General features: G+C 48.2%; 1 protein-coding gene across 1 annotated transcript in view; it reads left to right on the top strand.

Moving 5' to 3' along the window:
* Positions 1–2,043: 2,043 nt before the first annotated feature.
* The window catches only part of SLC28A1 (solute carrier family 28 member 1), a 44,703-nt gene continuing 26,835 nt past the window's right edge, over positions 2,044–19,911 (top strand). The window contains 10 exon segments of the mRNA XM_089906224.1: positions 2,044–2,083; positions 2,666–2,919; positions 3,481–3,504; positions 3,507–3,571; positions 5,515–5,544; positions 5,546–5,604; positions 9,635–9,818; positions 17,029–17,173; positions 17,838–17,951; positions 19,571–19,639. Coding sequence (XP_089762350.1) covers positions 2,044–2,083; positions 2,666–2,919; positions 3,481–3,504; positions 3,507–3,571; positions 5,515–5,544; positions 5,546–5,604; positions 9,635–9,818; positions 17,029–17,173; positions 17,838–17,951; positions 19,571–19,639 — 984 coding nt within the window.

Below are 19,911 nucleotides of genomic sequence, written 5' to 3'. Positions count from 1 at the left end.
AGGATCGCTGTTGACTGCCCCTCCTTCAGGGCAGGAGCAGGGAAGCAACACAGGGTCTCCTGGCCTGGAGGAGGAGAGCAGTGTGTCCAGACAGTCTTGAGATGGGACCTGTGACAGCAATGACACCGGCCAGCCTGATGGTGCCAGCCTCTCTGCCAAACACCTCACCTGCATTTGCTCATTTAATCCCCATCAATATTTATTTATGAGGTAGGTACTGTTACCTAGCGTTTTACAGATGAGGAAACCAGTTAACTTTCAGAGCCAGGACTGAATCTAGACCTTTGGGCTCTAAGCTCCGGGTTCATTTCAAGACACACAGCCTATTAAATCCTTGTTTGAGAGATCAGGGCACACGAAGATGTCAAGGCTCTAAGGTGCAGCGTAGGGAATGTTTTGGAAAAAGTTTGGCTCCTCCTGGATGTGTTGTGCCTCCTGGCTCTTCTCTGGGCACCAAGAGAGGAGGGGGAGGAGAGAGGAGAGGATGGAGGGGGGGAAGGGGAGGGGAGAGGGAGCAGGAAAGGGGGGAAAGAGGGGAGGAAGAAATTAGAAGTGGGCAGAGGCAGAGAAGCAAGTACAGTCCCGTCGTCCCTTCACTGGGGCTTGATGAGGCCCCCTGCCAGGGCAGCTGCAAGCCCATCCCTGTGGAGGCTGCCCATGGTGGCAGGTGTTCTGCTCAGGATGAACCAGATGATGCCACAAACATTTAGTTTATAATCAAGGCAGCACACAAGCCTCCAACAGAGTGAGTGGGGCACAGTGTGGATCTCCACCCAAAAGAGCAAATTGCAAAAAAGCTGGTATAGTATAAGCCTCTTTTGTAAAATGAATAACCTAAAAGAGTATTCACTTATGAAAAATGTCTGGAGAAAAATTCCACAAGCTCAGTGGTGGTCATATCTGGAAGGCTCAGATTAGAGGGATTTTTTAACTTCCTGTGTTTTGTATATTTCTATAATGTTTAAATGTTTGCTGATGTATGTGTAATACTTTGGTAATCAGAATGACAAAAAAAATGTTTTTAAAGAGAAGGGGTACCCCCCACCCTTCATCCATCATGGTTCCCAAACTTCCAAAACAACCAGCATGTGCTTGTAACTCCGCCTCTGTGTTACCAGGAAGTGTTTATGCATCATAAAGGATTTTGTCCTGAGTGTGTATGATTAATTATTAAGAAGATGTTGTCAATCCTGTCAGATAAGTTTAATGTTTAGTTTGAGGACTGAAATGTTAAAGGCTTTGTCCATTGACTTTGCACACTGTTGCTTAGGTGTCAGTTAAAAAGCCATGGAACCAAAGGGCAAGCTGTGATTTTGTTTTGTTTTCAAGACCACTTAGACCTGAAACACTTTTACTATTTATGGAGCTACACTGCTTTCCTTATCTTCAAGCTCAGGAAAATAGGTTGCTGTTATAATTACTGATCCAGTGAGGAAAGGGAGACTGTGTAAGATGCAAAACGAACGATAAAACACATGATCCAAAAAACTGAGTAGCACTGATGGCAGGTGGAAAAGGAGGCCCCAGGAGGGGATATGGGGAGAGTGAGAGTAATAAAGCTGAGCTTCCTGGAAGAGGTGGGCCTGTTTGGGAGCAGGAAAGAGTGGAGAGGAAGGCGTCATTGAGGAGGAAGGCAGATTCAGTTATGAGGCAGGAGCTCCGCAGGCCAGGCCTAGAGTGAGGCCCACTTGCCCCGTTTCCTCTTTTCCCTGAGAGAGGCCAGGGTCCCTGCCCCAGCTGTGGCCCTGGGCTCTGGAGACCGTGCTGGACAAAGCCAGGTGGGAGGCCCAGCCAACTCCAACTCTGGACTCTGCCCAGGAATTTCCACTGAGATGAGAAGACAGGCCAAAGCGCAAGCAGGTTGGATCCAGCCCGTCCCCGTGGAAACACGCGCTTCCATCTCCCTGAGAGGGACTTGTTGACCACAAATATGTGAGTAGGAAGAAGAGCCTGCCCCTCTCCGTGCAGCTGTGTGTCTGTGTTTGCGTGTGTGCATGGGTGGCTGGGCTTTCCCAGGCTCTGCCTTTGTGTGTAATTCCCTACATGGGCCTGCTCATGTGCGCCCTTGCATGTGTGCTCCTGGGTATGTGAGCTTAGCCAGTCTGGCGCTTGGGCAAGGTAGGGTGCTACCCAAGGGGAAGAAAAAGAGAGGGGACAGGAGTGAAGAGAGATGGAGTCTTCGTTAGGGCTCCTATTTACAGATGAGTTTAGGCCTATGAACTGAGCTTCAGCAAAGAAAAAAGAAAGAAAGAAAGAAAGAAAAACAAAAAGGACTATATTGGCTCCTGTAATTGAAAAGTCCAGGGGTAGTACTGGTTTCAGGTATAGTTGGATCCAGGGACTGGAATGTTGTCTTCAGGATATCGTCTCTCCATCTTTCAGAGATGGGAGACTGTAATACAATGAAAATATCACTTAATGGCAATGGTTTTAACCTGTTGCGGTGAATGATGAAAGCTAAGACCTGTCTTCAGAAAAATGCCTTTCAGATACATACACATGCTATACATAATTCCCTCCTTTCCTACTCTTTGAAGTGGGCAGACCTTGCCCTGTTTCTGCCTGACCTCCCAGATTTACAAGGACTTGCCTCTCACAGGTTCAGGAGTGCAGGGAGCGGGGGCCTTCCTCGGTCACTGGGGCCCCTGGCACAATGAGGGTTGAGCTCTGGGACGGGAGAGGCTATGCCAGGCCACTGCTCCCTGCTCCCCGCCTCCTCCCTTCCATCCTCTGCCCTTCGCCCAGCCTCTCATCTGGGTCCTGCCTGGCCTCCCCTTTCAGCTTTGGGCCCTGACTTTGTCTTTCAGCTGCAAGGTCTGGCGCACGGAGGACGACACACGGAGCCTAAGAGAGGCCAGCTCTCTCACATCAGCGGCTGGTGGTTTGGAGAACATGGGGGCTGAGCTGTTGGAAAGCCTGGCCTGTCCCCTCCCCGATGCTGGTTTGGCCCCTCCTGGCGGGAGGGGCCTTTGTTCATCATCTTCCTCCCGCCCCCACCTCCTCCTCACCTCTTTGCTGGAACGCTTAGGACCCCTGCAGTGTGTTGACCTCCTCCAAACAGAGCAGCCCCCTTAATCACTCATTAAACATCTGGGCACACCTGTCACGTGCCAGTAGAGCCTGCCCTCGTCAGAAAGGTCAGGGAAGGGCTCACCCAGGAAGTGACATTTCAGCTGTGACCTAAATGATAAGGAGGAAGGCACTTCCCTGGCCATCCGGTGGTTAAGACTCTGTGCTTCCACTGTGGCGGGGGCAGTGAGGGGGGCGCGGGTTCGATCCTTGGTTGGGGAACTAGGATCCCACATGCCTCGCCGCACAGCCAGAAAAAAAAAAAGAAATTAAAGGATAGGTCCCCAGCCCACTCCCGAGGCGACCGTGGGCACACTGGTGGCAGCCTGGGTCTCTCTGCACTCCAGGCCCCCAGCTGTAATTCTCGCGTGAGGCGGGAGGCACACTCCGGTCCATCTCTGGTGGCTTTAGGAGGAAGGCCGGGACCCTGGCACAGGGACTCAAGCCCTGCAGAAGTCAGGGACAGCGGGAGCAAGGCTGGCCCGGAACCCTCCTCAGGGTGGTAAGTCGTCTCCAGGAAGGATGTGGGCTGGCCTGGGGAGGAGGCCCCTGTGGGGAACCTGGCCTCCTGACAGGGAAGGGGCTTGCTGGACCTTTGCTGAAGAAAGGAGTAAACGTGTTTTAGCCAACAGATGAGTCCTGCTGACCTCGGCCTCAGAGGTGAGCCGGGCCAGAGGTTCCCAATCTGCTTGGAAGCGGCCAGAATGAAAATCCCATGGGGGACCCCAATTTATACTGAGGGGCGCTCTGGTTGAAGTTGGATTGGGGCCCTGAACCAGCCTGGTCTCCTCTTTACTCCCCATCTGCCTTCTACCCCATTCGGTCTCTGGGGCACCTCAGGGAACCTTGAAGCTTAGTTTGAAAACCCCTAGACTGGGCCAGGCCCCTCCTTTCACATGGGGAGGCTGAAGCCCAGAGAGGGAGAGAGATGGACCCAGGTCACACAGGCAGCAAATAGAACCTAGAGCTTGGCCTCCTGACACCCAGGTCTACTGGGGAGGGGGTGGTCCTGACTGGCCGGATCCTGAGCTGATGAGAGCGTGTTGCCAAAAACTTGGCTTCTGCGCACCAGTGCCAAATCGAATCTCGGAGACAGAGTTTTGGGTGAAGTAGAAAAGCATAGCTTTATTGCTTTGCCAGGCAAAGGGAGACACAGCCGGCTCCCACCCTCGAAAACTGTGTGTCCCCACCCAGGAGCATTTGGTGAGGAGTTTTATAGCAATGGTTCAAGGGTGGGGTGGCTGACAAGACTAGGGTGTGTGCAGGGCCTGCCCCCCTTTAATTTTGTTTCAGGTAATCTTCTTGATGAGCTTCTCTGGTTCCTTTAATCTGGGCTCAGGTGGTCTTTTCTGGAATGAAGAATGCTGACATTTCCCATCTGTTGGGTTTTAGTTCTGTAAAGAGCTCAAAGATATTGTTATGTGTTTCCCTTGAAGGGGACCCAGGACTCTGCCCCAAGGTTGCACTATTGTTTCTTGACTGTTACTCCCTTGTCTCTGCATCCCTTCCCTTCCCTGATTAACAACTGTTTGAATCTGCCCTTTGGGACTCAGGGAAGGTCATGGAGGCTGGAGTCTGTTCCCTACAAACAAGAAACAGGGGACATAGGCTTCTGTGCCCAGAAGGTCCATAGGGTCCTGCTCGGTCTCAAGCATTCAGCTGGGTGGGGTTGCGGATTCCATCTGTCTGCCTTGGGACAAGATTGAGGAAAAATGCCTCACTTAGGAGGTGGGCAGTGGGGACAGAGAGAGGAGAGAGAGTTTCCTTTAAAAAGTGACTGGTGGCTGAATGAGTGTGAGTGAGCATCTCCTACATGCTCAGCCAGGGAGACCTCAGAGGTATTTAGGTACCAGCCTTTCCTCCGGGGACAGACAAGTGACCAAGTGACCAGACAAGAATTGGCATTTGCACCGGGTCCGGAAGGCAGTGGGGCTGTGTGATGGCTGCCAGTGGACTGTTCACACTTCCTCTCTCTGGGAGGTGCTGTTGACTCAGAGGATAATGTCCCACAGGAGTAAATGCAGAGCTGGGCACCTCCCCACTTTGCTCCTCAGACAGTTGGAAATGGGACAGGGGAGGGGAGGCAGCCATCGTGGTTTGTGCATTTCTGTATGTTGGTAAGGTTCTTCCTTATTGTCTCAGTTGGTTCCTTCCCAAACCCTGGAGGCAGGATTATCACTGGGGTAGTGGTGCTCCTCCAGGCTGAGACACAGCTGGTACAGACAGAGGCCGGAAGGAGTGGACGGCCTGAGCCATTCCTTAGTTTGCTCTGGGCTAGGGTTGCCCTGTAACCCTGTGGGATGTCAAGGCCAGTGCCTGGCTCGCCCCATGTTGCCATTTTACTGGGGACATACCTGAGTGGCTTCTACCTGGAGGTGTTGAGAATCCCCACAGGGGTGGGAGTCTGGGGGCGCCACTCATAGACCCTGCTGGTCTTCTCCCCAGGAGGAGCCTGCAGCCAGCCCTGAGGGTGATGCTTCTGCAGGGAGCATGCACAGCTGCTTCGATGGATCTGCACAGGCCTGCTGTGTACTGGTGAGCTTGGGGCCCAGCCCCACCAGGGAGACAGTCACTCCTGCTTAGCCCCATGGCTCCCACCACCCAGGTTTCAGCCACCTCCACCCCAGCCATCCATGTCTCAGGGCAGCGTCATTCACTTACCCAATAACTCAACAAAGGTTTGTTGAGCACCAACTCAGGGCCAGCTCTTGTTCCAGAAGCTGGGGAATGAGAATTGAACCAGACCAGATCTTGTTCCCAAGGTACTCTCTGATCAGTAAGTGAGAGGGGAACAAATATTTCCACATGATGCCGAGAGCCATCTGGGAGCACCAAGGAAGGATGTGGGGGTGATCAGGGAGGACTTCCAGGAGGAGGTAACATTCCAGTCTCACAGATTGAACAGGAGTTAACCAGGTAAAAGGGGAAGGACAATAGGAGTGAGAAGGCAGAGGAACACACAAGCAAAGGTGAAAACCTGCAGTATGTGGGCAGGCAGCTGATAAACATTCAAGTGTGGCTGGAGGGTAAAGTTCTAGACCGGGAGTGCCAGAGGATGAGGCTGGAGGGATGAGAAGGGGCCAGGTATTGGGAGGGAGTTGGAGAAACTTGGATTTTACCTCCAAGGCCAGAGAGAACCATTGAAGGATTTAAACCAGGAAGTGTCAAGTTTGGATTCACATTGTGGAAACCCAGAAGAGGCAGGCGGGAAAGACGGGAGAAGGAGATGTTCAGGACCGCGTTCCATATGGGAGAAGATGAAGTGCTGGAGGATGGAAGGGGGTGGATCTGAGAAATCTTCGAGAAGCCACACCAGCCAGACTTGGGAGCTGATCACCTGTGCAGGATGAAGGAGGCCCTGGAATCCAGGATGCCTCAGGGTTCTGCTTGGACCACGGGGCTGGGTGATGCTGCCCGCCAGAGCCAGGGAACAGGGGTGGAGGAGGGGATCTCAACAGGGAGGGGGATGGCGAGTTGTTTTGGACAGTGTGTTGGAGGTAACCGCTGCTAAGCCCTCCAGGAGGAGAAAAGGTTTCCCAGGGGTGCTTGGAGAACGAATTGAGAGGTGGTTCACGGATGGAAACCTGGGGACCAGCCACACGGAAGGAGTTAGAGAGGAAGAGGAGTCCTGAGACAGCCTGAGAAGGCGTGCAGGTGGGGGCAGCAGCAGGACACCAGGAGCAGAGTCGGTGCAGGAGCCCAGGGAGCAAAGGGTTTCAAGAAGGAGGGGAAGATCACCAGCATCTCTGCGATAAGGGGACCAGCGGGCCAAGGATGGAGCAGTGTCCGTGGGATTTAGGGACAAGGAAGTCATGGTGACTTAGGGTGGACTTGCAAAAGCTGGATGGAGAACAGGAGGAGAGGCAGTGTAGACGGTAAGTCTAGACAGCTCTTGTGAGAAATTTTTTAATGAGAACTGGGCGGGAATATTAAAGGAAGGCTGTGGCAGTGTCAAGGAAGGGGGTGTGTTTGTGAAGGGAGACACTTTGACTGTGTTTATGAACTGAGGCAGGGAGTTTGCAGAAAGAAGGGGAAGAGTGAGGAGGTGGAGATGACTGGTGGAGCAAGGTCCCCTGGGCACGGGGAAGGAGGGGTCCAGGGCCCAGGCGGAGTTGCGGGTCCTCACAGCTGGAGGCTCGATTTGGCTTGGCAGGTGGGAGATCGACAGGGGAGGTGGGTGTGGATGCAGAGGCCTTCATGGGGACTACACAGGGGAGAGGACATGGAGGCATGACAGCAGGGGCCCCAGTCTTCATGATGAAATCAAAAGCAGGATGCCCTGCTGCGATGGGGCTGGTTCATGGCCCTGGCAGCTTCCTCCTCGAGATGTCGGTCACCGCGAAGTCTTCCTTTGGCAGGAGCTGAGCAGGGCCATCTTGGTTCCCCTTGTGTCCACCTTCACTCAGACTCAGATTTGTTTCTCTTGAAGAAATGATTGAATTCCTTCTAGCAGATAATGGAAATGACCTACCATATCCTATTTCCACTTCTGTCTTGGCTGTCAGGAACTCAGTCTCAATCATTAAATCCTCCCTTACTTTTGGGATTTTGATTCCCTCCAGCTCTTTGATATCTTTATTGTATCACGTCTTCTGTGGCAAGGCTCTTCGCGTACTTCCTGAAGTAGGTGTGGTAGAGAAATGAAGCTCATGCTCTCAGCACTTAGTCTGAGCCATAGCAATGGCTTCCTCGCCTTAGGTGGGCTTTCTCCATGGATGCAAAGATAACACTGGAGGCTGACTGACAGGGAGGGCCTCAGCGTCCCCAGTCTCAGAAGAGTGTACCTCTTGCCCATATTTCCAGCCAAGTCCCTGGAGGCCTTTGATGGGCCTAGCTCAGGTCATGTGCCCATCCCTGGGCCCAGGGGATGCTGTGGTCTCCCACCCCTGAAGTGGGTCAGACACCGCGGGACCACATGGGTTAAGAGTAGGGAGGGGTGCCCAAAAGGAACAGAAAATCCTATCACCGGAGAGGTGAATGGATCCTAGAAGGATGAAAATACTTCCTAATACATGTCTCTCCCGTGTCCTTCCTGGAGGACTTGTCCACACAGCCCTCTCTCCTACACGACGTGCCAGTTCCTGCTGGCCACAGACAGACCCAGGTTGGAATTCCAGTCCAATTTCCTCCCTGTGTGAGTCACTTCACTTCTCATCTCTAAATGGGGATCACCACAGTACCGACCCGTGAAATGGGTGTGAGGAGTAATTCTGGCAGTGCTATAAATCGTGCTGACCTTGGTGCCTGTCTCCCACCAGCTCCCCCTCCTTTGACTTCCCACAGCCCTATGCCTGCATCCCTGGTGCTGCCCTGCAGAGCCTCACCTGTGTGCTTCTAACTAACCCCCATACAGGTGTCCCAGCCCACAAACTTCTGCGTCAGAGAAAAGTAACTTTATTTTTCATAACTTGACTTATGGAAAATAAAGTTTCTATTTCAATTTCATTGTTCCAAGTGAGGGATAGGAACTGAACGTCTGTCAGTTTGGAATATGCCCTCACCTCTTTCCTCAGGAGTCCCTGGGGGTGATTATCCACAATCAGTTCTCAAGGGCCTGCTAACCTGTCCACTTCCCCAACTGGTCCTGGGTTCTCTGCCGCTGCAAGTAGCCGTGGAGACACCCCCATCTCCATTGTGGGCCTGTTCTGGTCTCCTTTCTGTCTGAGCCACTCATAGAGATCATTTCCTCTGCTTCGGTGCCTGCTGAGGTGTGCGGAACCTTAGAAGCCTTCTGCCTGCCCATGCATTCCATGCGTATTCCTCTCCGTGACATTTTGCTGCCTCCCTGGGGCAGGACGCCTTTGCTTGCAATGCCACAAATATGCCTGGGCTTTTGCCACCTCCCCTGGCTCAGAGTCCTCTTCTCTGGGACCCACGGGTATCCTCTAACTAGTTTGGCAGCAGAGGGGGAGGGGGAGGGATTACACTTACTCAAAATGTTCCATCCCACATTTTTTATCCAATGGAAAGGTTATAAGTCCTTTCCGTTCTTCAAGGGCTCTGGCTCTTGAAATTCATAAGCCAGGGAGAGATAGTTCCCCTCTGCTATCTGCTATGATATTCCTCTCTTGAGGTATAGCACAGACTGGCCTAGCTGCTCAGATGGGGAGAAGGGCAAAGGGGGAAAAGTAAATTCCAGGAAGAAAAATGGTCACTGATGTATATTCAGAACGGGATCCTGACACACAAGTGAATGCCTTCCTGGAGCCACTGACTTATCCACCTCTGTCCTCCTCGAAACCTAATGTGGCTCTGGAACATAGCAGGCGCTCCGTTGATGCTCAGAGATTCATGCTGTCTTGCCTCCTCCTTAAACATCTCCCTCAGTACTTTGGTCAGCACTTTATAGTTTGCAAAGCCCTTTTACACACATTCTGTCAATTAACTTCATAATGACCCTCTGACAAAATAGAGGCAATGGTGCTCATTTCCAGATGAAGAAACTAAGGCTCAGAGAGCTCTGGCTGGAGTAAGGTGGAGCTGGAGGATAGGGCTGCGGGGTCCTGCAGACGCCAGTGTCATTATGGATGACCCCATCTCTGTTTCATCCTCCACCTACTCCCAGCATTTGCTGCCTTCCTGCTGATGGCGTGCCTCCTGGATTTCTAGAGGGCCCTGGCATTGTTTGTCCTCACCTGTGTGGACCTCGTCTTCCTGGCCCACAGCCTGCTGAAGAGGCTGCTGGGGCCAAAGCTGCTGAGGTGTGTCAAGCCTCTGGGGCATCCCGGCCTGAACCTCTGGTTTAAGAGGTAAGTGAGGCCCCAGGGGAGTATGGGCGTGGGCAGGCACATTGGCAGAGGGCCTCTGAGTCAGCTGCGGGGTCACAGCCAGGGCTGGGTGGGGAGGTCCTTTGTCCTTGTCGCACCAGAGGGCTCCTGGGCCATGGGGAGCACATGTTACTTGCCTGCCTCCTGGGAGCCCCGGAGCAGGTGTTGCTGGGTGGCTTCAGAGGCATCTTTGTGCCATCTTTGTGGCATTTTGCCAGTTCCCACCTGATTCTCTGCTCCAGTTAAAACAGGTGACTATGATACCTGAGGACAGGAATCAACAGTTTCCTAAATTCAGATATCCCAGCCCATTCAAGCAGGAGGGCCCATATCAGTGCCTCCTATCAGATCACCTGGAGCATGCGTGAGACATACAGCTGCAGGGGACCACCCCTGGAGTCTGATTCAGCAGTCTGAATTGAGGTCCAGGAATCAATATTCTTTTTAACTTTTTATTTTATATTGGAGTATAGTTGATTAACAATGCTATGATAGTTTCAGGTGTACAGCAAAGTGATTCAGTTAAACATATACATGTATCTATTCCTATTGAAATCCTTTTGCCTTTAGTTAATGCTTTTAGTTAGCCACCAGGGGATTCTGATGTAGCCGGCCATGTTCCTGAACAACAGTTTGGGATCCCCTGGTTTTTAAACTGGGTTCCTTAGAGCTCTGGAAATCTTGGAGGTACCACAGGGCAGGTGAGGGAGATTGGAGAGGGGAACATCAGACACCCTGCCTCCCAGTCTCCATTTCAACCAGACAGCTCTATTCTATTTGTTTTATAAACAGGTTTGCAAAAAAAAAATTTAGCTGGAAAAAAATGTTTCTATGGCTTAAAAAAGGTACTCTTTTTTGTTGATGATGAAACTGGTGCCCAAAGATAATCAATAACTAAGCCAGGCAGGTGCAGGGCATAATGGTGTTTCCCAAAGTAAGACCCCCATACCACAGCAAAATGCTTTGAGCCAGCCTATAAACAAAGTTTTAGTTTTATTTATACATAGATTTGTTTTTACATTTGCCTTCTCTTTATTAAATAGATTTATAAAAGGATTTATTTTTACAGTCATCTTCTGTTTATGGCAAATCACTGATACTGGTTTTCCATTTGAGGTATTGTTATAAAGTTTCCTTTAAAAAAATATATGCAGGTAGGGAGTTCCCTGGTGGTCTAGTGGTTAGGATTTGGCACTTTCACCACCATGGCCCCACGTTCAGTCCCCAGTTGGGGAACTGAGATCCCACAAGCTGCGTGGCATGGCCAAGGAAAAAAAGAAAAATACATGCAGATAAACTAGACTGTATAAAAACTAAAATTTTTTGATTCAGAGGACACCATCAACAAAGTGAAAAGACAACCCACAGAATGGGAGAAAATATTTGCAAATTATATACCAAAAAAAAAAAAATCACAGCAAGATACCACTTCCCATCTACCAGGATGGCTATAACAAAAAAGATAAATGATAGCAAGAGTTGGCAAAGATGCGAAAAAATTTGAAACCCTCATAACACTCCTACAAGAAATGTAAGATGATGCAGCTACAATAGAAAACAATGTCAGTTCCTCAAAATATTATACATGGAGTTACCATACCCAGTATTTCCACTCTTAGGTATATACCTAAGAGAAATGAAAACATATATCCAAAAACTTATATGCAAGTGTTCATAGCATCATTATTCATAATAGCCAAAGTGGAAACAACCCAAATGCCCATCAACCATTAAATGGCTGAATAAATTGTGTCTATACATATAATGGAATATTATTTGGCCATAAAAAGAAGGTAGTACTGATAAATGCTACAATAATGACAAAGCTTGAAAACATTATGCTAAGTAAAAGACACCAGTCACAAAGAACCATATACTGTAGGATTCCATTTATGTGAAATGTCCAGAATAGGAAAATCTATAGAGACAGAGAGTAGAGTAGTGATTCTTTAAAAATATTTATTTATTTATTTGGTTGTGCCGGGTCTTAGTTGCGGGAGGTGTGCTCCTTAGTTGCGGCTCATGGGCTCCTTAGTTGTGGCATATGAACTCTTAGTTGCTCATGCATGTGGGATCTAGTTCCCTGACCGGGGATTGAACCCGGGTCCCCCACATTGGGAGCTCGGAGCCTTAACCACTGCACCGCCAGGGAAGTGCCGATTAGTGACTGACTAGGGCTGGAGGGGGATGGGAAGATGGGGGTGATGAGTAGAGGTGTGGGGTTTCTCTTTGGACTGATGAAAATGTTCTAAAGTTGATTGCAGTGACGGTTGTACAACCCTGTAAATATACTAAAAACCATTGAACCATACTCTTTTTTTTAATTAATTAATTAATTTTCATTTTTGGCTGCGTTGGGTCTTTGTTGCTGCACTCAGGCTTTCTCTCTAGTTGCAGCGAGCAGGGGCTACTCTTCGTTGCGGTGTTCAGGCTTCTCATTGCGGTGGCTTCTCTTGTTGCAGAGCATGGGCTCTAGGTGCATGGGCTTCAGTAGTTGTGGCACGCGGGCTTCAGTAGTTGTGGCTCGTGGGCTCTAGAGCGCAGGCTCAGTAGCTGTGGCACACAGGCTTAGTTGCTCCGCGGCCTGTGGGATCTTCCTGGACCAGGGCTCAAACCCGTGTCCCCTGCATTGGCAGGCAGATTCTTAACCACTGCGCCACCAGGGAAGCCCTGAACCATACTCTTTAAATGGGAAAATTGTATAGTATGTGAATTTTGTCTCAATAAACTGTTTTTAAAATACATGCATTTGATTTCGGCTTCCAAAATCAGGTCAAGATGGAGTAACAGAGACCAGGTTTATCCTCTCGCTTGAAGCAACTAAAAAACCAGAACAAATAGTATATGGCTCTTAAGAAACTGGGCATCAGGCAACAATGGACAGTGATCCTTGAGAAATAGGAAACAAATGAAATGAGCTCTATGAGCGCCCCAACTTACTGCATTGAGGGGGTTTCCAGGCCACAGTGCAGGAAAGGGGCATTAAGGTGGGGCCAGTAGATTTCCTGAGTTGAAAAGACAGAGCTTGGACTTCAGGAAAGCCAAGGTGGCTAGAGTTCACAATGCAGTGTACCAGAGGGGAGAGATCTGCTCCCGGGATCTGCAGAGGGCTCTCCTCCAGTATTCAACTGAGTTCTGATCAGTGAATGCGTATGAGGAAACTATGCAAGGCCTAGAAAAGAACCACTGAAAAGGATTAGAGAACAGTGCCCAGAGATCACACAGGGTCAGGAATAGTGTTTGCTCTCAAAAGTCAGAGTGGAAAAGCTCATGATTCACCAGATATTGTTTAGAGTACTAAGAAAGATCTTGGGTCAGTAATAGGGGAAAATTAACCACAGAATAAACCCTGCCTAGGCTCTACCTAACAAATTTTTTAAAAACTTGAAAGAGTCAAACAGAGCATCAGTTAACCATGGCACATTAAGTAGGCAAACAGACAAGTAATTGAAATCTCCAAAGGAGAAGGAGGGAAGAAAAAATACTTGAAGAAATTATATCCAAGAAATTCCAAATCTGATGAAAATTATAAACCCAGACATCCAAGAAACTCTACAAACCTACAGCACAAGAAACATGAAGAAAACCACACCAAAGCACATCATAATCAGAGAAAGCATTTGACAAAATTCCACCCCCGTTTCTGATAAAAATTCTGAGCAAGCTAGGAATAGAAGGGAACGTCCCCAATCTGATAAAGACCAGCTACCAAAAATCTACAGCTAACCTCATACTTAATTGGGAAAGACTGAGTGCTTACCCACTGAAATCAAGAACAAGGTAGGAATGTCCATTCTCACCACTTTTATTCAGCATTGTACTGGAGGTTCTAGCTTGTGCAGTCGGGTAGGAAAAAGAAATAAAAGGCACGTAGATTAGAAAGGAAGAAGTAAAGCTGTCTTTATTCACAGACAACAGGATTGTCTACATAGAAAATCCTATGGAATCTACAAAAAAACTAGTATAACTAATAAGTGAGTTTAGCAAGTTTGAAGGATACAAGCTCAACATACAAAAAACAAAAGTATTTCTATATACTAACAACAAACAATCATAAATTAAAATTATAAATGTTATTTAGAATAGCATAAAACATATGTAATACTTAAGGATAAATCTGACAAAAGACCTGCAAACCTGTTCATGGAAAACTACAAAACATTGCTGAGAGAAATTAAAGACAAATAAATGGAGCAAAATACCAAGTTCATGGATTGAAAGAGTCAATATTTTTAATATATCAATTCTCCTCAAATTAATCTATAGATTCTAAGAGTATTCAATCAAAATTGTAGCAGGCTTTTGGGATAGGAATCAAAACATGATTCTAGAATTCATATGGAAATGCGAAGAACCTAGAATAACCAAGACGACTTTGAAAAAGATGAACAAAGTTGATGAATTTACACTACCTGTCTTTAAGACTTATAAAGCTACAGTAATCAAGACAATGTGGTATTGGCATCAAGACAGACAAATAGATCAATGGAATAGAATAGAGAGTACAGAAATAGACCTACATATATATAACCAATTGGTTTTTGACAGGGGTGCTAAGACAATTCAGTGAAGAAATAATAATCATCTCAACAAATTCTTCTAGAACAATAGGATATCCATATGTAGAATAAGAAGGAGGAGAAGAATAGGAGGAGGAGAGAGAAACAAAGGAACTTTGATCCATGCCTCAAATTATATTAAAAAATTAACTGAAAATAGATCATAAACTTAAATGTAAAGACTGAAATTATAAAACTACTATAAGAAAACGTAGGAGAAAATCTTTGTGACCTTGAGTTAAGTAAACTTTTTAGATACAGAACCAAAATCACAATCCATTTTTTAAATGATAAATTAAACTTCGTCAGAATATAGGACTTTTGCTCTTCAAAAAGACTTGGTTAAGAGAATAAAAACATAAGCTATGATTAGGAGAAAAGCTTTGAAAGTCATATACCTGACAAAGGACTTGCATCCAGAATGTATTAAGAACTCTCAAAACTCAATAATAAGAAAACCCGGTTTAAGGGTGGGCTCAATATTTTAACAGATGTTTAGTTAAAGAAGATATATAAGTGGCAAATAAACACATGGAAAAATGCTCAACATCATTAGTCATTAGGGAAATGCAAATTAAAACCACAAAGAGATACTGCTATATGTCTGCTAGAATGACTGGAATTCAAATGATTAACCATACCAACCATGTTGGCAAAGATGTGGAGGAACTGGAACGTTTACATACTGCTGGTGGGAATGGAAAAATGTACAATGACTTTGGAAAACAGTTTGGCAGTCTCCTAAAAAGTTAGATCTACCATATGAGTCACCCATTCCACTTATAGTATTTACCCAAGAGAAAAGAAAGTGTACGTCCACATAAAGACTTGCACACGAATGTTCATAGCAGCTTTATCTGCAATAGCCCCAAACTGGAAACAACCTAAATGTTCATCAACAGGTGAATGTATAAGCCAACTGTGGTATATCCACACAATGGAATACTACTCAGCAATACAAAGAAATGAATGCATGCAAAAACGTGGATGAATCTCAAAATAAAATAATTACGCTAAGTGAAAGAAGTCAGACAAAAAAAGTATGTACTGTATGATTCCATTCCTATGAAATCCTAGAAATTGAAAACTCATCTAGTGACAGAAAACAGATCATTTGCTGCCTGCGGATGAGGGAAGGAATTACAAACGAGTATGAAGAAGCTTTTGAGGGTGATGGATATAATACGCTCACTGTGATAGTGCTGATGGTTTCATGGTGTATACATATGTCGAAACTATCAAATTATACACTTTCAACATGTTCTATTTATTATGTCAATCATACCTCTAATACCAGGCGGGGAAGGGTGGAGGGAAGGGATAGTTAGGGAGTTTGGGATCGACATGTACACACTGCTATATTTAAAAAGGATAACCAACAAGGACCTACTGCAGAGCACAGGGAACTCTGCTCAATGTTATGTGGCAGCCTGGATGGAAGGGGAGTCTGGGGGAGAAAGGATACATGTATATGTATGGCTGAGTCGCTCTGCTGTGCACCTGAATCTATCACAACATTGTTAATTGGCTATATGCCAATATAAAATAAACAGTTAAAAAAATCATATCTCTAATAAAGCTATTAAAAACAACCCCCTTCCAAAAAGAAATAAAACCCCAAACATGCATTTCAGTTTTTATAAAATGAGTTAACTTCAAGGAAAATAGTACAGGTGGCACAGAGACAGGGCAGAAATCGTGCCAATGGAACTGGGATGATAGGAGTTTGGGAAACACACCAAAAACAAACAGTCAACTCTGTGGTTAGCCTGATGGATTTCAGGTCCTGGGTCCTCCTCTTACCGGCTGGTGACCGTGTACAGAACTAGTTAAGGGAATAGATTTGCTGCCAGAGTGCCTGGGCTACGATCTCAGCTTTGCTACTTTCTAGATGGGCAGCTGTGGGCAAGTCATTTAACTTCCTGGGCCTCTGTTTCTTCATCTCTAAGATGAGGACAGTTACTGGAAGTCTCTCAGCACCCAGCATAGTTCCTGGCACATAATAGGTGCTCAGTGAACCTTATCTGTGGTTATAGTACCCAGTGAGTTGAAGACTGGGTCGGGGCTAGACCTTGAACACCCAGTACCCAGACCTGGGCTCTTGAACATTTCAGGCTGCCTCCTGGACAAGCAAATCCCAGCCCCAGGGAGGGAGGTGTTGCTGTAAAAGTTGCATCCAGCCCTAGGTCTCAGGTGCTCAACTCTGCATTCCAGACTGACACTACTGCTTCTGGGCTTTGGGGGAGCAGAGCCCATGGTCCATGGTGCTGAGTTCTAGCCCACACAGGCCCCACCTCACCCTGGCAAGGTCAGAGGCTGGGCTGAGCTGAGCATCATTGCAGCTTTGAGAATTCCTGCCTCTTGATGGAGCCATGTGCTTGGCACCATGCTAAGCTGAGTACACACATCCTCTGATTTAGTCCTCTCAGCAACCTTGAGAAATGGGGTGTCTTTGGCTTTGTTTACCCAATGAGGAAACTAGACTCAGAGAGGCTGTGTGGCCTGTCTGAGGTTACACAGCGTTCTCTCTCTCCCCTCACCAGCCCTGAGTACCCTTTCTCTGGGGCCCTGGGTGCCGTTGTGTGGGGGTGAGGAGATGCTGACAGTGATGACTTTCTGCCCCTCTCCTGCAGGGATCCCTTTCTAGCCCTTGCTGCTTTCCTGGCCCTGATCCTATGGCTGGTTCTGGACACCTCTCAGCGGCCTGAGCAGCTGGTGTCCGGAGGAATCTGCATGTTCATCAGCCTCCTCTTTGCCTTCTCCAAGCATCACCGCGCAGTGCTTAGCCGTCAGGTCCAGACTGGGCTGCAGCCCCTTCTCTCTCTGATATCAGGTCCCCCCCGCCACCATTTCACAGTGCGGTTAACACCTTCCCCCAGACTCCAGCCAAGCCTCCCAGAGATCCTGATGCACACCTGGGTGTAGGGATCACTGCTAAGGAGTCATTAAATGCTGAGAGGTAGCAGCAGCCCTTAGGAGTCCAGCTCCCTTCTGTGGGGGTGGGGAGAGTGCACTGAGGGAGAGAGAGTGGGGTCAGAGTGGCTGGGAGCCCTGACTATATAGGAGGGATGGGGGAGGATCCAGACAGGCAAAAGTTACATGGAAGCCGGACACTGATGCCACAACTCCAGCTCCACCTACCCCGTGATGACCCAGGACCAAGTGCCATGACACACTCCAGGCTGGTCCTTGGTTAGATCTTGCTCTACCCCTGCCCACTTCCCAGGCGCATTGCTGCCAAGTGTGGCCTATTCTGAACTTCATGGGGAATGTAACCATTGGCAACTGGCCCAGAGCTCTGGCTGGGTCCAGCCCTCATCCTACAGACTGGCCAAATCTCCCATAGCCCCTCAGCAGTGCTGTGCCCTCTGCCCTCACCCAACTGTTCCCTGTGGATCTCCCGAGGAGCTGAACTCACCAGGACCTTTCTATTGGGTGGCAGGTGTCCTGGCAGGCTGTGTCCTGGGGTCTTGTACTACAGTTTGCACTTGGACTCTTCGTCATCAGAACAGAACCAGGATTTATTGCATTTCAGTGGCTGGGCGACCAGATCCAGGTGTGTACATGGGGTGCGGTTGCCCAGGGCATGTTGGGTTTCCAGGGAATGGAGGAGAAGCCTCTCTGCTGGAGGGAGGTGGGCTGTGAGGACATAGAGAGGGACCGTGACCAGGATGGTGGGTGTGTATGGGGCCCCAGACCAGCTGGGCAGCTGGGGGCTGAGCATTGCAGCTGCTACTTCTCTCAGGCCTGGTGCCACCTGCCCAGACAGAGCAGTCCTTTCAGAGGCTGGGTCTGATGTGGAAGAGAATCTCAAAACAGGTAGGTTCCTTGTGGGAAAGCCCACAGGGCATGTGGCCCTCAGTGGTCATAACAAAAGGAACTTATGATAGTCAAAAGTGCTTTAAAAATTGCAAATGATTTACTTTGTATGTGTATATGTGTGTTTAAAAATAATATTCATTTTGGGCTTCCCTGGTGGCGCAGTGGTTGAGAGTCCGCCTGTCGATGCAGGGGATGCAGGTTCGTGACCCGGTCCGGGAAGATCCCACATGCCGTGGAGTGGCTGAGCCTGCGCGTCCGGAGCCTGTGCTCCACAACGGGAGAGGCCACAGCAGTGAGAGCCCCGCGTACCGCCAAAAAAAAAAAAAAAAATCATTTTGTTGAAGTTATACTTTTTTAATTCCATTTTTTTATTGTGATGAGTGCACATAACAGAAAATTTACCATTTTAACCTTTTTGTTTTCATTTTAACCATTTTTGAGTGTCATTAAGTTACTTCACATCATTGGGCAATTATGGTTTACTTTTTTCTTTATAAGTATGTTTCATATTTATTTATCTTTTATTTATTTATTTAGGTTGTGCAGGGTCTTAGCTGCAGCATGCAGCATCTTTAGTTATGGCATGCAGACTTCTTAGTTGCAGCATGCAGACTCTTAGTTGCGGCATGCAGACTCTTAGTGCATGTGGGATCTAGTTTCCTGACCAGGGATCGAACCCGGGTCCCCTGCATTGGGAGCGTGGAATCTTACCCACTGGACCACCAGGGAAGTCCCATGATTTACTTTTTTAAATATAAATTATCAAGGACACAAGGTTGATCCTATACTCACCCCTCTCTCACCATCTCAAATTTCCATGTGCTCTCTACAGGGAGAAGGAGGGGCACGCCAAGGGTATCTGCATGGGTGTCGTGCAGGAAAAGACAGTGGCTGCTCTGGGCACACCCCTCATTTTATAGATGAGAGCACTGAGGCCTGGACAACTGAAGTGACTTGGCCCTGCAGTCACAGTGCTTGTTCTGGTCCTAAATACAGGTCTCTTGTAGAAGCATAGCCAGATTGCAACACCAAGGCCAGGAGCCCGGGATGGTGACATCAGTGGGGAGGGGAGTGAGCAGACAAAGCGGGCACCACCTTTGACAGCCTTCTCCAGGCAGCTCACTGTTTGCTTCCTCCTTTGTCTCTTCTTTATCGTTCTTGTCCTAACAACTCTCATCTCTGAGTATTTCTTTACAATTTATTGAAAATGTGTCTCTTCTGGAGGACGTGCTTGGAAGGAGCAGGCGCCCATGAGTGTGGCTTTAATGACACACATGGTGCCCTGGCCCCTGTAAAGCCCACGACCTGGGCGGACTAGTCCTGCAGCCTCCATGTTTTGTTTTCTCCTTTCAGATCTTCCTGAGCTACAGGTCCAGCTTCTTGTCTGGGGAGGCTCTGGTCAAGGATGCCTTTGCATTTCAGGTCAGCTTGACTCTTGTAAAGCCTTTAACAGCCTCTGCCCTCCCCCTCCAGCCCAGGCGGAGGGGGAGGGCTCCTGCAGGCAGAGCCCTGCTACTGGAAGCTAATGAGGCTTAAGCCTCGGGGTCCTGAGAGGGGCCCCAGCAATGCACTCACCTGGGGGTATGTTTTCAGTATATTTTGTAAAACTTGCAAAAGTAAGATATATCTGTATTCTTTTCCAAAAAAAAAATGAATCCCCAAATCATAGAATTGCTGGGAGGCTGAGGACAAGA

The sequence above is a fragment of the Delphinapterus leucas genome, chromosome 2 (assembly GCF_059928025.1).
Source record: "Delphinapterus leucas isolate spDelLeu-1000000601 "Yukka" chromosome 2, BTC_Dleu_Yukka2, whole genome shotgun sequence".
NCBI classification, from domain to species: domain Eukaryota; kingdom Metazoa; phylum Chordata; class Mammalia; order Artiodactyla; family Monodontidae; genus Delphinapterus; species Delphinapterus leucas.
The sequence above is the reverse complement of the archived record's forward strand: the minus strand, read 5'-3'. Positions and strand labels throughout refer to the sequence as shown.